This window comes from Chroicocephalus ridibundus, chromosome 7 (assembly GCF_963924245.1).
Source record: "Chroicocephalus ridibundus chromosome 7, bChrRid1.1, whole genome shotgun sequence".
NCBI classification, from domain to species: Eukaryota; Metazoa; Chordata; class Aves; order Charadriiformes; family Laridae; genus Chroicocephalus; species Chroicocephalus ridibundus.
The window spans coordinates 46,997,988-47,014,304 of NC_086290.1; the positions used below are offsets into that span (position 1 = coordinate 46,997,988).

The 16,317-nt window shown below is 55.5% G+C and overlaps 1 protein-coding gene across 1 annotated transcript in view; it reads right to left on the reverse strand.

Annotated features, from left to right (window-relative positions):
• RNF43 (ring finger protein 43) overlaps positions 1-16,317 on the reverse strand; it is a 65,675-nt gene that overhangs the window by 10,985 nt on the left and 38,373 nt on the right. Inside the window, exons 2-7 of the mRNA XM_063341876.1 lie at positions 9,275-9,397; positions 4,064-4,138; positions 2,626-2,757; positions 1,998-2,099; positions 1,099-1,254; positions 424-526 (exon numbers count right to left, since the gene is read on the reverse strand). Coding sequence (XP_063197946.1) covers positions 424-526; positions 1,099-1,254; positions 1,998-2,099; positions 2,626-2,757; positions 4,064-4,138; positions 9,275-9,397 — 691 coding nt within the window. The remainder of the gene's footprint in view (positions 1-423; positions 527-1,098; positions 1,255-1,997; positions 2,100-2,625; positions 2,758-4,063; positions 4,139-9,274; positions 9,398-16,317) is intronic.

Genomic DNA, 16,317 nt, shown 5'->3' on the forward strand with positions numbered 1-16,317 from the left:
CTGTGGAGAGAGAAGGGAGCATCCAGCACACATCCCACAGCCCAGCTGCTGTAGCCCCAGCACCGGCCAGCCTCCACTGCCCTCCCACTATGGTCCCACATCCCACCAGTGCCCTCCTCACTGCCACCACCAAACCATCTTCGTGGTCCTGCACGCTCAGCACCCTCTCTGCTGCCCTCACCTTCAGATCCCACCTCCCTCCCTGCGCAGGTCCCAGGGCTGGAAAACGCTCCTCTTGGTGCAGGTCCCAGCCCAAGCCCAGCCCCTCGCTGTACACTCCAGGGGCTCATACGCGCAGGGACCCCCCTCCATGCACACACCATCCTGCACACATGCTCCCGCTGGCTGTACACGGACCTCCCGCGCACAACTCCCGCACCCAACCCCATCCCTGGCTGGGAAATGCTGTGTCTTGAGCCCTACCAAGAATATTGAACATGCAAAGTGGACACGTGTGGTGTTGCTGCAGCCAGGGGTCAACACACTCCCTGTGAAACTCATGGGAGCAGGAGATGATCCGCAGTTCCTAGAGAGAGGTGGAAAGAAGAGGAGAAGCGTGAGGAGGGAGAACCATGTCTCAAGACCTGGATGGGTCATTCTTGATGGAAGCAAGACTTGTAGGATGGAAAGATGCCTAACGCAAGCGATCTGCAGCTCAGTTTTGCCCGGAGGAGGTTGTGCGGCCGCTTGGCAGCTCTGGTTCTGCTCGCTGCATCCAGCTCTGGGGTGTGAACGTCCAGAGAGGTGCTAGCCCTCGGGAACAGGGGGGTTCAAGCTGAGTGCTTGGGAGAAGCAGATCCCACTTTCGCCTCGTTGTTTCAACATGGACTTATTAGAGATGTTTTATCCTACAGCGGCAGCTGGAGACCCTTCTTCAGGGAATCTGAGTCTGCAGGCGAGTGACTTCAGCAGGGGCAGGCCTTTTTTGGCCATGTGGCAGGCAGACCTCCATCGATGCCAGTCCTCTCCCAGCCCTCAGGAACTGCTGAAGGAAACATCCCAAGGGCCTCCCGCCCCTGCCAGACCGCTCAGCTCCCACCGGACTGTGGCTGGGAAGCGCAGAGCCGTAGGCAACCAGCAGCCGTGCCCGCAGCCTACCTGACCCTCGCTGAACTCCTCCAGGCAAATTGCACAGACCGGGGCTGAGCTGCAGCTGCTGGCCGAGTCCCACCGCGACGCCTGCCGGCACCTTGCCTGGTACTTGCGCGTGGCCAGCTGCCCGATGGCCTGCATGGTCTGCTGCTGCAAGGGGTCCTGCCAAGGAGAGACAAGGCTTTGAGGAGAGGCTCAGCCCTACCTCGCCATACTTCTCATTGCCTTTCTTCTTTCAAAATGGGATTATCAGGAATTTGGGGGTGATTTCCTCATTTCCTGAGGTGACTTTTTGTCTAATCTAACTTAGCTTTGTCACCAGCAGGAGACGTCTTGCGCTGGACATTCAAAATCGCTCAGCAAGTGCTGAATTTTTGAGCCCCAAAGGCTTATCTTTCTCTAGAACAAATGTCTTTCTATAGGACAAATTCTCAAATCTGGAAATCCATCTGACTCTGGAAAGGCAATTATTTAATTTGTTAGTTTCTATTAAAAATACTAAATGTTCTGCTCTTTGGAAATCCATCCGATTCTGGAAAGATGATTATTTAATTTGTTAGTTTCTGTTGAAAATACTGAATGTTCTACTCTTTACCAATACAGACAACACAATACTGTTAAAATCAAGGGCTTGTGGGCCAGCTCTGCAGCTTTGGGTGCTGGGACAAGCTCTGAAAGGTGCTGGGACTGCAGGCTGCTGTGCTGGTGGGGCAGCAGGGGGAGAGCAAGGCCACCGCAGCAGGGATCCATCTCAGGATCACTTCGCTCATCCCTCAGCCGCTCCTGCCTCATGTGGCCACATCTTCAGCTTGCACGGAGGCACATTTCCCCTCCCAAGCTGTGTCCGTTCCTGCCCTTTGTGTGTTTCTCTTTGTTCGGACACACCTGCTCCAGGAGATACGTACCTGAGTCCTGTTCAGCTGGCACTTTGTGCGAACAACAAAAATCAAAATGATGACGACCACGGTGCTGACCACCGTGAGAAGAATCCACACGTCGTAGTCTGGCTGTTGGATAAAACAGGAAAGAAATTACTCTTGTGTGGCAGGGGTGGGAATTAGAGGATAGGCAGGGGAATCCCCATCTCTTCCTGACCATCAGCCTTTGAATACGTGATCCTTAGCCAAGATCTACCTCCTTGCTCTTTCTAGGTAAAAGCAAAACAGCTCAGTCTTTTCTGCACATTCCAGCAGGAATGGAAATCCTCTGCCTTGCAGAATCTCAGCTCCCTAGAGGCCACGGTCGAAGGTAGCACAAGATGAGAAAATCAAGGCTTCGTCTCACCTGAAGAGACGGGGAAACTCCTCACCTCACTCACCACGTTTCAGCAAAAGAAACTACATAAGCTGAAAGCGCTTTTGAGCTTTTATTTGCAGCGCATCATCTGAACACTGCAGACAGGCGGCTGCTGCAAAGGGCTGTGATCTCCGTCCCTGGGGAGAAAAGCTCAGCATCTTTGGGCAAGTCCTGTTCCACGGCACAGCAGCTTGGGAAGGAGGATACAGAAGGCAGTGGGAATGATGTGTCTCTCACCCAAGCTGGTGGCTCCTTGACCTCTATCTTCACGTGGGCCTCTCTGTTCTTGTTCACGACGCCCATGAGAAGCTCCGCATCATGGCCCCTGATCAGAACCACAGGCTGACTCAGACCTCGGGGCTTTCTCAGCTGTAAAGAAACAGAGTGAGAGATGGTCCAGAACAGTCTGAAACAAGGACTACCTCGGCCCCCCAAGCACGTCTGGTTCCTCTTGATGCTTCTTGCGCACACTTTAGAGACTGCCTGCTCCCCCAAACTTGCACTACCCCTGTATGATGAAACCAGATGGAAGCTCCTCCTCTGTTACCAACTCTTCAGCATGGCTTTCTTCATTTCCTCCGATGGTGCCTCCTCATGCACAACTGGACACTGCTCTGTGTCTCTTGTGCTCCCCTTTCAAGCCCCTGTGCAAAAGTTCTGGGTCTCTCCTCTGCCACGTGGTAACTGCCAACAACACTGCCGAGTGCTGCCTTCGCTACAGAAACGCTTCCTCTTCTCTTCCTGTGAGACCCACCAGTGTTCCCCCTCCTCCCTCTGTGATCTGCAGAACACTCTGCTTGTTTCTGATCGTACCGTTGGTTTTCCACCAGGGCCCAGGCAGCCTGCCACGGGCTGGCTCAGCCAGTGTCCCGGTCCACCCTCTCCTCCAGGCTGGCCTGAATCAGGGTGGCCGTCTGACCCACCAACCACCTCCCACACCCTTACTGAGCAACCTCAGCATCACCTCCTGGGCCTGCACTCACTGCTGCATTTCTCTGGCATCAGAAATTAAGTTGTAAGTGCACGAAAGAACCGCGAGGGATGGATCCAGCGAGCAGGAGTCAGCCCAGATTTTGATAAGCTCAGGCACCAGCTGTTTGTCCTCTTATCGAATGCTGGATGCTTTTCATTATCCCTTGATTATTTTGATGGGGAACCAATTCCTTTCCAGAGATGACAGCAGCATTGGTGGAAGGGACCTCTGGAGGTCTCTAAACCCACGTTAAACTTGCAGCAGGAGTATCACCAACAGCATAGCAGGGTGGCCGTGGCTTTGGCTTGAAGACTCAAGAAATCATTTTTCCCCTAATGTATCCCCAGGCTGTCTGTACTAGATGGGATCGGGTAATCTGTGACTTCCCAAGAGGAAGCATCTAGCTCCTGGCAGAAAAGCTCAACTGACCAGACCATGGCCTTTAAGAGCAGGAAGGTGCTGTGGGCAGGCTGCTGGCCCGCTGCTGCTGCGTGGAGGTCTGGACGTGCCACGGAGCGAGCAGAAGAGCAGAGCACTGTCTGTGTGCATCGTGAGCCGGGTGAGAGCTCGCGTTCACAGCCAGCCTGAAGCATCCTCCCGGGACCTCTCACCGCGTGGCGGTGGTCGGTGGGTCCTGACCCGGGCACATTTGGGGATGGGAGAGGGGCACTGTGGTTTAGCTGATATCGATGGGGTTTGTACCTGATCAGCAGCGCTTTCATCATCGGTAATGTCAAAAAGGATGGCACGGGCTCCACGCTCCCCCGCCAGCTTCGCCTGTCCAAAAGAACACAAGCTTCAGCGGACATTTTGTATTGTACCTCGGTATTAACGTCTGCCATTTGGATACGTATCTGCCTCCCTGGCTCTGCACAGGAGAAAGAAGCACCTGCTGCTCACAGTTTACACCTTGGCTCCTGTACTCGTGTTGAGCTGCAGTGCCTGCTCTTGCTGGAGCTCCCTGTAGTTGCGGGGGCAAATTAGTTGGTGGGCTTGCAGTCACAGCAAACCACAAACCTAAACGCCAAATTCCCCAGCTGGCTGCGCCATGTGGCCCTTTGCTTCAGAGCTGGATTTGCTGGGGAGGGATCTGCAGCCCCCTTAGCCCTGCTGACCGCTGCGCAACCCTCCTGTCCCAGGGCAGCAGAAACCTCTGCCCAAACCTCACCGTGGCTGCGCCAGCCGGGGGCTGGCTGTGCGCCTGGCTCCCACGCACATTGCTCTCCCTGGTCCCTGTCCCCCGCACGCATCGGGGAGAAGCTGAGGCCGTGCCTGGGCTGCAGGTCTGCTCTAAGATTAGGAGTGGGACCGCTTTTTGCAGCCCACCACTTGCTGCGGTCTGAGGAGGACAGCTTCAAGACCCACCCAAACGAGCGTGCATGCCAGCCCGGTGAGGTCAAAGCACACTGCCTGGAGGACCTTGCGGGGTGACCCACGTCCTCCCACCAAGCCCTTCGAGCCCTCCGGGCAGGCAGAGGCAGCCTCTTGTGAAAGGGAGATGGGGAACGTGAACAAAGTGCAGGGCTGGGCCGCTGTTACTCATGCGGAGCCCTTTGATCTGCGCGTCCCCGAGCGCCTGTGCAAACAGGGAGCTGCCGGAGCTGCCGCAGCAGTTTACCCACTGCATTGCCAAACCCCAGCTCAGGGGCCAGAGGTCAGTGCCGCCGCTTCCCAGCTGCAATATCAAACGCAGGGCGCCGGCTGAGCCAAGGGAAGGGGCATTCCCGGCACAGCCAGCAGCGGCGGAGCAGGTTCGGCTCCATCCCTCGCTTGCAGGTGCTGGTCACCTCCACGCAACATGTCGGGGGAGAAGTTGGGTGCCTGGGTCTGGGACAGGGACAAGGGTGTGAGTGGAGCTGCAGATGGAGACCACGGGGGCAGAGATGAAGTTGCTGATAGGATTAGACACTCTTGGGTTTGGTATACCAGATGGGGAAGATGGAAAAGTGGGATCGGAGGCTTGGGGTAGGAACTGGGGTCCTGCCTGGCATCAAAGGAGCCCCAGCACTTGCCAGCACCAAAGAAGAAGCAGGACTTTCAGGTAGTGACTTACACCTGCTGGAGCCAGCCAAGCTTTGACGAACAATGAACAGCTCTACAAAGATTTTATCCCGGTAAAGACACCAACGATGGGGAAACGAAGAACTGAGACCAGATGGGAGACTCTTCCCAACACCTTTCTGACTCCTGTTGCAAAGGACACAACTTCTCTTTGAGCTATTCACAACCTGCTCGCTGTGATCGTTTTCTGAGCGCTCGCTGTCTTTGCACCGAATCTCCCCAGCCACATGGCACAGCTGACCCTCCCTCTTTGAGGACTGAACCACTTCTGGTGCAAATATGTATTTACAGGATGATTTGGGAGGTTTCAGAAGTCTGTCAACCAGGCTTGCGATCAACGGTTCACTCATTAAAAAAAAAAAAAAAACACCAAAAAATTTACAAACGATGCATCAGAAAGAAAAATAAATGATTTTGAATTGATTTCAGAGGTATTTTCCAAGCCTTCCTCTCCCCTTGCAGACCAAATGCCTTCCCTACCAATTATAGCTTCGGATGCTGAAGCAGTGCTAGAATTTAAGAGAGGAGAGGCAGAAGAGCATGTCGGGCAGCTGGCGGAGTTACCCTCATGCTGGGCTGGACGGGGTTGTCTGTGTGCGCTGCTTGGCTGGGTGACAGCTGAAGCAGAGGTTATGATAACACTTTGCACATGGCTATTTTTATCATCATTGATGGAGTGCCGCAATTCAACACGCAAAGCTCTACCGCAAGAAACACACGCCAGGAAAACAAGGCTCCTGCTCCAGCAAGCACCAGCTGCATCCCTGCCCTTGAGAAGAAGCGTTGTCCGGGGGTTTTGAGGAAGGGAGCTGTATGATGTTTGGAGGGAAGGAGCTTGGCAGAGGCGTCAGGAGGACGGAGAAGCGGCCAGAGAGCAATTGCAGGGGGATGGAGGAGCCAAGGTACAAGGCAGGGCCTGGGGATGTGGCCAGCTCACGCAGCTTCTGCCTGTATTTCATGGCTAAAGTAGTCCTATCTGGGGGGAGAAGAGCTGTGAGGTGCCCTGGGTGAGATCCTGGCATGATGGCAACCGACGTCACGTTCAGCTGCCTCTCAAAATCCAGTGCTGGATCCAGCTCTGGTAACAGAGCAATGGTGACTAAAGGGCAGTGAACTGTCACTCTATCAAGCCATGAGCGTGGCAACAAACTAGCGGTTGATTTGCTTTGGGGGGGTTAGTGGTCCCGGAGAAGGGATCAAGGCTAGTGAGGATGACCACAGTGCAGCAATGCAGCATGTCTTATCCTCCTTGGGCAGACCTTCCTCAGCCGATCCCCTGGACTCACTAACACACTGGTACTTCCAGTGCTGTGATCAGAGACGCAAAGATTAAGGACAAAACTAGCAAAACCTAGTTTTTAAACCTTTTAGGTTCTTTGGTGGAAGATGAGTCTTTGAAGCTGCTCCTTCCTCCTGTTCAAGATCCTCCACAGTAGCTGCACGGACCAAACCAGCCATTGCTGCCCCCACCCCAGCGTCCTCCCCTGGGACATGCGGCAGCCTGGGACCATTATAACTGATGGTCACGTCTGGCTGGACACAGGAGTGCTGGAGTACCCCGCTGTGCTCCCTCAGGCACCCGCAGAGCCCTTGCTCTCACGCCTGCCACAAGCTGCACTGGAAGCCCTTGGGTTTGCTCTTTATCCCACCATCCTCATGCATCACTAACCCCCACAGGCGGGGCCAGGACATTTTCCAGATCATAGAATCATAGAATCATAGGGTTGGAAGGGACCTCCGGAGATCATCTAGTCCAACCCCCTGCCAGAGCAGGGTCACCCAGAGCAGGTGGCACAGGAACGCCTCCAGGCGGGTTTGGAATGTCTCCAGAGACGGAGACTCCACCACCTCTCTGGGCAGCCTGTGCCAGGGCTCTGCCACCCTCACGGGAAAGAAGTTCCTCCTCATGCTTAGGTGGAACTTCCTATGTTCAGGTTTGTGCCCGTTACCTCTTGTCCTGTCGCCGGGCAGCACTGAGAAGAGCCTGGCCCCATCCTCCTGACACCCACCCTTTCAGTATTTATAAGTGTTGATACGGCCCCCCTCAGCCATCTTTTTTCCAGACTGAAGAGACCCAAATCCCTCAGCCTTTCTCCATAAGAGAGGTGTTCCAGTCCCCTCAGCATCTTGGTAGCCCTTTGCTGTCCCCTCTCCAGCAGTTCCCTGTCTTTCTTGAATTGGGGAGCCCAGAACTGGACACAGTGCTCCAGCTGTGGCCTCCCCAGGACAGAGCAGAGGGGGAGGATGACCTCCCTCCACCTGCTGGCCACACTCTTCTTGATGCCCCCCAGGATGCCATTGGCCTTCTTGGCCACCAGGGCACATCACTGGCTCATGGTCATCCTGTTGTCCACCAGGACTCCCAGGTCTCTTTCCACGGAGCTGCTCTCCAGCAGGTCAGCCCCCAACCTGTGCTGGTGCGGGGCGTTATTCCTCCCCAGCTGCAGCACCCTACACCTGCCCTTGTTGAATTTCATGAGGTTCCTCTCTGCCCAGATCTCCAACCTGTCCAGGTCTCTCTGGATGGCAGCACAGCCTTCTGGTTTGTCAGCCACCGCCCCCCCCAGCTTTGTGTCGTCGGCAAACTTGCAGAAGTGGGGTAGCTGATAGCAAGTCAGTAACTCCCGCACACCAGCTTGTGCCGACAGCTGGCATCAGCTCCAGGGCAGCAGCAAACCCAACTCAGGCTTCCACCCTGGTCCAGAAAGGGACGGGTGTTGCTGCCTGGCTGCCCATGCAGCAGTGGGGGGGAAGCAGCCCCGAGGTGGCATCACAGCATCACATCCCTTTCCTTGCTTTTGTTGCGAAAAAAACCTGCTGTGCAGGAACAACTGCTTGGTCCAAGTTTTGCCTGCCCTCTTCAGCCGAGCTGCAGGGGGGACAGAAAAGGACTCTGTCCCCATCGCCAGCACGTCGCTACCCGCAGAAAGTCGACAACAGGGGCGGCATCACCTGGATGCGACCCAGATAAAGCCAAGAAGAGCTAAACAAGGTGGTTTTTTTCATGTTAGTATGGTGCTTGTGGAAAATAACACAACATTTAGTACAGAGACAATAAAAGGATGCAGTGAACCACTGGAGAAAAAGCTAATGTTAGCCTTATCCATGCAACTTTATCAGAGACACAAAGATTTTAAGGCTTAAAATGACCCTCGTTCCTACCTGACTTCCTTATTACCGGAGAATTGTATCAGTGACCTCAGCTTTTGCCACGGTAAGGGCTGTTTCACTAAGGTACCTCTTTCATAGGAGGCCTCTGAGATCTCCCATCGCTTCGCGGGGTGGATGGTGGCCTGTGCTGTTAAAGAGTCACGTCCCACCGCCAGTTCCTCTGGTTTGTGCTTGTCTGAATTGCTCAGCACCGATTCTTCAACGTGCCTCACCCCACGAAGTATTACAGTATTATTTTTAAAGACAGAACCACGGAAGATGTTCTCCGTGTCCACGTTTTCCCACAGGGCAGAGGACATAAAGAAGCACAAATCCCCCCCAAACAGCTCAGCAAAGCAAGGGAGGCTGCGAAACAGGAGGGTCACGAGGCTGCCGGGCAGTGAAGCGTACGGGATGCTGGGGTAAGGTCTGACCTGTCCTGGAGCAGCCAGGTTAGGGAAAACTCCACACCTTTTACAAAACCAGGCAGTTGAAAAAGTACGGAGGGATGGGCAGTGGGGTTGGCTGGCACAGCGTCTCTCCCCAAGGACCCCTTCTGCCAAGGACCCTGCTCTATCCGTGTCCTTTTCTCCACCTTCCAACGGCTCTTTCCTACCTGCTCCCTCCTCCTGCTCTCCCTCTTTCCTGCACCACGGGTTTCGCTTCCTAGGTTGGTGCCGCTGGGGGCGTTTTTGCACCTACCTTGTTAGCCAGCGACAGGCAGGGGTTGGGATCCCGATCCGGCTGTTCAAGCTTGACGATGGTGATGAACCCCGACTCGGTGTGTTCATCCTCGCTGGTGTTGCACAGGGACAGCGGGTGGGACTGCAGGACAAAAGCAAAGGGAAACTCAGACCTTGGGGCTCAGCATTGCAAAGGGGGGCTCAAGCCCACCACAAACTCTGTGACCTGCCCAGGGGGTGTAGGACACCCCTGCGGTGGGCATCACCACCGCTGCTACATCCCATGGCCCTGTCCGAGCGGTAGTGAGTCTTTGAATGCCACAAGAAGTAAACCGTTGGGAAAGTTTCGGTCCACCAGGAAAATGTCCCAGAGAAAGGTGGAGTTTCTGCCTTTCTGGTGGCAGCACGCAGGTCTGACATTGTCCGAGTCACAGATATGCAACGCCAGCACAGCCTGCGAGACCACAGCCCTCGACTGCTGGGACAGAGCACCCCACCGGCACAGTCCTGGTGCTGCAAGAACTCCCTGCAGCGCTCTGGGCGAGGCGAAGGGACCACGACAAAAGCAAACGTCTGGTGCCCTCAAAGATTCAGCACTTCTTATTTCTCGACCACCAAACTCAACAACTTTATGATAAATTTGCAGAGGAGAAGCCAAAGGAAGGAGTGAAAAAAAATGAAAGTAGGTCGAGAAGCACCAAGAATGAGAAGGGAGAGGAAAAGATCCCAGTAACCACATCCCCACTGAGTCGTAGAACCATAGAATGGTTTGGGTTGGAAGGGACCTTAAAGACCACCCAGTGCCACCCCCTGCCATGAGCGGGGACGTCTTCAGCCAGCCCAGGTTGCTCCAAGCCCCGTCCAACCTGGCCTTGAACCCCTCCAGGGATGGGGCAGCCACAGCTTCTCTGGGCAACCTGGGCCAGGGGCTCACCACCCTCACAGCAAAGAATTTCTTCCTGAGATCTCATCTAAATCTCCCCTCTTTCAGTTTAAAGCCATTCCCCCTCGTCCCATGGCTCCCCTCCCTGATCCAGAGTCCCTCCCCAGCTTTCCTGGAGCCCCTTTAGGGACTGGAAGGGGCTGGAAGGTCTCCCCGGAGCCTTCTCTTCTCCAGGCTGAACCCCCCACAGCTCTCTCAGCCTGTCCTCACAGCAGAGGGGCTCCAGCCCTCCCAGCGTCTCCGGGGCCTCCTCTGGCCCCGCTCCAACAGCTCCGTGTCCTTCTGATGTTGGTGCCCCAGAGCTGGAGGCAGCACTGTGGGGGGGTCTCACAGAGCGGAGCAGAGGGGCAGAATCCCCCCCTCGCCCTGCTGCCCACGCTGCTGGGGATGCAGCCCAGGCTGCGGGGGGTTTCTGGGCTGCCAGCACACATTACCAGCTCATGTCATGACGACATCCACTGAGCACTGCTCTGGTCCCTGCCTGGAAAGTCTGTCATTGCCTCTGATTTCCCCGTCTAGTGGTGGAGGGATGATGGTCTTGTGCTGGATGGCGGGAGGTTGAAGGAAAGCACAGTTTAGTTCTTGGCTCCCTCTTGGGAGTCCCATCACCTCACATGAGCCCTCCCAGCTCTTCCCAATAAAGCTGGCTGGCTCCCTCCTCTGTGACTGGAATGTGGTGTACGAAGCACGCAGGTTATGGGACAGAAAAGCCTGTAAATACTACGGTTGTTGGACAGCTTTTGTTACTGCATCAGTGTGTGCCAGCGTGGGAAACAAGCAAGAAAGCTCAACGTTATCAACCAGGAGAACCAGGGCAGGCTCTGTATCTGGTACCCATCCAGAAGCATGCCCAGAAGGCTTGCCTACCCTGCAGGTAATCCTGCGACAGCGTCCCAGTGCTATGCCAAAAAGACAGATTTAAAAAGAGGGGGAGGAATTGTCGGAGCAGCCCAGGGAACCCCCCCTCACCCTCCATCCGTGCTGGGCCGTGCCCACACTGCCCCAGGGGCTGCGGGGCAGCATTGCTCCCATCCTCAGGCTGGTGCGGACCCCGGGACGGATCCAGGGCACCCCCCTTGGCATGGGGCTGGGAGGAGCTGGGGAACGGGGCGGGCCGGGAACCAGCCAAATGTGGTGTCCTCCTCCAGCTGTGGGGGAATGGGAGAACAGGGCCCATCGCACCTAACTTCAGACGTGCTGTTATCACATTTTAATGTTGGAGTGGGTCACAGGAACTGGTCTTTCAAGGGAGCACGACTCACCCGGGCTGGTTTTAGTCACATCCTTCAGGAGGAGCTGCACCGCTGCACCATGCCCATTTCCCGCTGCTGACAATAAAGGAGTGATTCGCTCAGGTGCAGCCACCTGTAGGGAAACCTTCAAAAGCTGAAGGAGACAAGCAGCACCTCTACTCAGTCGGAGATGCAAAATACCCCCGTTGGCCCTCCTGGGCGTGGGGAGAGGAGAGCTCTGCCTGTCGGAGCCTCTGCGGTCGGAGAGGTTGGGGTGGACGGGGCTCACATTGTCCGGGGGCTGCGCGCTCGGAGCCGCGGTCCAGGTGCAGGTTGGAGCATCCTTCCCTGCATCTCCCCAACCAGCCCACCGTCCTCAGGGCCAAGAGGCGCCGCTTTTTACCCCAACCAGCCCCGGCCGAGCCCCCCCGGGGCTGCAGCAGGACCCGCCGCCGCTTGGTGGGGCTCTTGGCTGGATCCCGAGCCCCGCAGCACCCGGGGCACCGGGGCTTCCCGGGGGTCGTTTGCCGAGATTGCCCCCTGGATCGCACGGTCGTACCCGTTTGAAGGGTGCAAGGCACGCTGCTGGCCCTCGGAGGGGGTGGTGGTGTGTGTGGTGGTGCTGGGGGGGTTTGTGCAGCCCCTGCAACGATACAACCCCGCGCCAATTCCGAACGCGCACGCATCCCGGCTCTGCAAAAATCGGGAGGCGCGACGAAATTGCACTGCTCCGTTCCGTAGCACTACATCTTGGGCTACAAAATAATAACAGGTCTTACAAAGCCATGAAAGTGAGTTAAAATGGTGAGGATTAAAAAAAAAAAAAAAGAAACAAGAAAAAAAAAAAAACAAACCACAACGAACCCACAACCGCAGACATTTGCAAATTGCCCAGATTTCGAGGTAGGTAACACCTACAGTCACAAGGGCATAGAGAAATCAAACCCCAGGCTCTCACCTGACCTTCAGGAGCTTGGAGACCGAGGTGTAAGAGATGGATGAGCTAAGACCTAACCTGCTATGCTTTAAAATATTGCGCAGGATAGCTGGGCACTGACGAACTGCCGCGTGCCTTTGCCCGGCAGTCCCTCATCCATCTTTCTCTTGGGGCCTTCCTCTCAAATCCATAGTGATACTAGAAGAAAAATGTCAAAATGCTATATCATTTAGACTTCAGACGTAAAGATGCCAGACAGAGTGCAACTGTACCAAGCCAAGCACCATAAACTCTAGAAATTCAGGTTTCCGGGGAAGCAATCCCATCTGTTATGACTTGGGAGCGCTGAGGGCAGGCTCACAAATAACCCCCCTGCTTCACCCCCGCAACGGCAGGCGCTGCCCCCACCAAGACCAACACGGCACTGAGGTGCCCGTGATCCCGCTTGGCTTTACCAAGCGATGGCATTATTTTTATACTCTGTTTGCTTGACTGGGAGTTCTCCGGCCTTTTGGTTAATATATCATTTTAATAACCGTGCAAAAACACAAAACAGGAAATGCAGAGAGTGTGTCTCGTGATACATCTAATAATTCAGAGATAATCCTCCTGCCGGCGTTATCGAGCCTTCCCCGGGTTGCTCCCGGAGGAGCCCAGGGCACTGGTGCTGGGGAAGCAGTCGCACCTCCTGGCGCTGCTTGGAGCTGTGTCCGACCCAGGGTGGGAATGGCTTGGGGTGCTGTGGTGTCCCTGGGTGGTGACTCTACGGGGCGAGGGACAATCCTGCGTGCTGAGCATGGAGCAGCCTCTCTGGGACGAGGATTCCCGGTCCTGATCACAGCATTAATGATGAACACTGGGAATAACGTGCTCTGGAGCCCCTCTGCTGTGAGGACAGGCTGAGAGAGCTGGGGGGGTTCAGCCTGGAGAAGAGAAGGCTCCGGGGAGACCTTCCAGCCCCTTCCAGTCCCTAAAGGGGCTCCAGGAAAGCTGGGGAGGGACTCTGGATCAGGGAGGGGTGCCATGGGACGAGGGGGAATGGTTTTAAACTGGAAGGGGGGAGATTTAGATGAGATGTGAGGAAGAAACTCTTTGCCGTGAGGGTGGTGAGCCCCTGGCCCAGGTTGCCCAGAGAAGCTGTGGCTGCCCCATCCCTGGAGGGGTTCAAGGCCAGGTTGGACGGGGCTTGGAGCAACCTGGGCTGGTGGAAGGTGTCCCTGCCCAGGGCAGGGGGGCTGGAGCTAAATGATCTTTAAGGTCCCTTCCAACCCAAACCATTCTGTGATTTTATGAATAAGAGCAATGAACTAAGCTTCTGCAGCTCCAAATGAGCGTGGGGTGCACATATGAAATGCTGGCAGCTGTTTTGGAGGGGGACACAGTTGGCAAACCTGGAGAAGACCTGCTGATGAGCACACCAAAACCTTCCATTTGGTTTTCTATTAAGACTGGGCACTGTGGCCTTTTCCTTTTTCCCTCAGGACACCCACCCTCCCTGTCCGAGCAACGGTCCTCCACCTCGGGCATTCCTGCCAGGGCACAACGGCACCCACAAAGGGCATGGCCAGCAGCCGAGGCAGCGCCAGGTGAGCCACAGCCACGCAGGATCCCAGCCAGCCGAGACCCTTCCTCGTGTGGGCAGGTGCCCACGGAGCTGAGGCAGACTAGTGGCCCCCTCACTGTTCCGTGACGAGTCCCTCATCACACACGAATCACCTCAGGAGGTCTGAGAGTCCAGGTGCCTTCCCCAGCACCCTGTACCAGACGACCAGGAGGCAGATCGTGAGCATTCTTCTTTGTGCAAGGGACACACGTGTCATCCACCCACGCTCCACTCCCCTCTGCTCCAGACCACTTCTTCCCTCTCCTCCTGCCGTCTTCTCCTCCCGTTTGGTGCTATACTGGACAACTCCTCAAGCAGCAGCAGAGGAGCAAAACCTGGCTCCTCCTGTCTACCGCATTTCTTGGCACTGCCCCTGCCCCTGCCCCTCGCGTGGATGAGCGATCACGGCTGCGCATCGTGCTCACAGGACGAGAGCAGGCTCGAAAAATAATCTAAGAACGATGTGGAAAACCAAATATTATGAGATTCCTCAGCGCAGCGGCGGCCCAGGCTGCAGAGTCAGGATCCCCCAGTCCCTCTGAAACCAGACCCGTTTGTACATGGCTGCAGATGGGCTCAGAGACAGCGGGAGCGAAGGGTTTCTGCAGAAACCCTTTCTGGTTTTCAGCAGAGCATCCCCCCCTCTGCTGGGCTAGGCACCTCCGTAAGCACCGACTGCCACCACCAAGAAGCCATTTCTTCTTACAGAAAGCCTCTCTGATCCCGTAGACAAAGGACAGGCAAAACCCAGCCACTGCAAAGAGGAGGTGTGTTCATATCCAGGATTAAAGAGGTCTCCTGCACGTTGCCTAAATTGCACCAGGGTCCGGAACCAGCGCTTGCCGCTCCCGGGCTCAGCAGAAGGACCTCGATGGGCATTAGGCTGGATCCCACCGTGCTGCTCCAGCTGGGCGTCCCTGTTCGGAGTCACATCGATGCTCCCACCGGAGCCTCCCAGCGTGATCCCTGCCCGGCTCCATGCTGCTGGGATGCCGGGGGGGTGTGGGGTTAGCTGCTTCCCGGGCAGGGTTTGGACCTGGGCTTGGGGCAACCCAGCCCTGCCAGCTCTGCCCATGCCCTGGCCGTGGCCCTGTCAGCCAGACCTGTGAACCCCCCGTCTTTGTCACTCTGTCCATCCCTGTCACCACATCCCTCCTGTCATCCCTTTACCTCCAGAGCTCCTCTGCATCCCTGTGTGCTTGCTACCACCTTTTTTCCCCTCCCTGTTTCCTTACCCTATGGCATCTCCTTTTTTTTTTACCTTTTCCATCCATGCCACCTCTCCTAAAATACTGAATTTCTCTTTTCTAACTTATCCTTGCCATCTTTCCCACTTTATTCCCACTAGAGCCACTATCTTCACCCCAACCTGTCCCTCCCACCGTGCCGGCACCACTCACGGGTTGTACGGAGCAGCCAGGAGCTCCCCCGCAGAAACGCGGGGGACGGAGAAAGGTCCCGGGGGGGAGGCCAGGCAGCAAGAGGTGCTCCCTTCTCACTCGGGGCCTTCATTTATAAAACATCGGGGGAAAAAAAAAAAAAAAAAAAAAAAAAGAAAGATGACCCCCAGAGGTCACCTAGCCCACTTTGCTGCCCGAAGGCAGGATCAGCCAGACCTAAAACATTCCTCAGAGACACTCGCTCAACCTGTTTTCGAGACCTCCAAAAAGGGAGACTCCTCACCCGCTCCAGGGCTGCCTTCTCCTCCGCACCGCACAGTATTTTCTAACGCCTCATCTGAATCGGTTTTGCTGCAGTCGGAGCCTAATCATTCTCACTGAATCAGCTGTGCCCATGGAAAAGAGAGAATTCCCCCTTCCCCCCCGCCTCCCCCCCCCAGCAAAGAGCCATTTAAATGTTTCTGTTCCCCTTTCTGTTCACAAAGGAGTCTTTAGGGCTGAAAAAGGACTCGGAGAAGCAAAGACCCTGACACACACCAGTTTTCTCGGGAAGCCAGAGCACTTCACGCCCTTCCCTCATGGGGGGATGAGTCAAAAGGATGGATTTGATGTGAAGTGGCAGTAAAAATTTTAGAACCATCCAGTAAGGTTGGCGTGGAAAAGAGAGGAAGAGAAGAGGACGAGACAGTGTTCAGCGAAGGGCTCTAGAGAAATCACAGACCGAACCGGTGAACTGTTAACACCAACTGAACTCATCGCTAAATTGACCGCAATACCAGAAAAAACCGCAGGCAGCAAATACCAAGCTGAACTCGAAGAAGCTGAGAGTGATGCAGGGAATGGCAGATTGAAAATCCCGACGTCCCCGCCAAAAAAAAAAAAAAAATTGGTTAAAAACCACCAAAATGAAGAGAAGGGAAGAACTAACAGCGCTTTGGAAAAGGAGA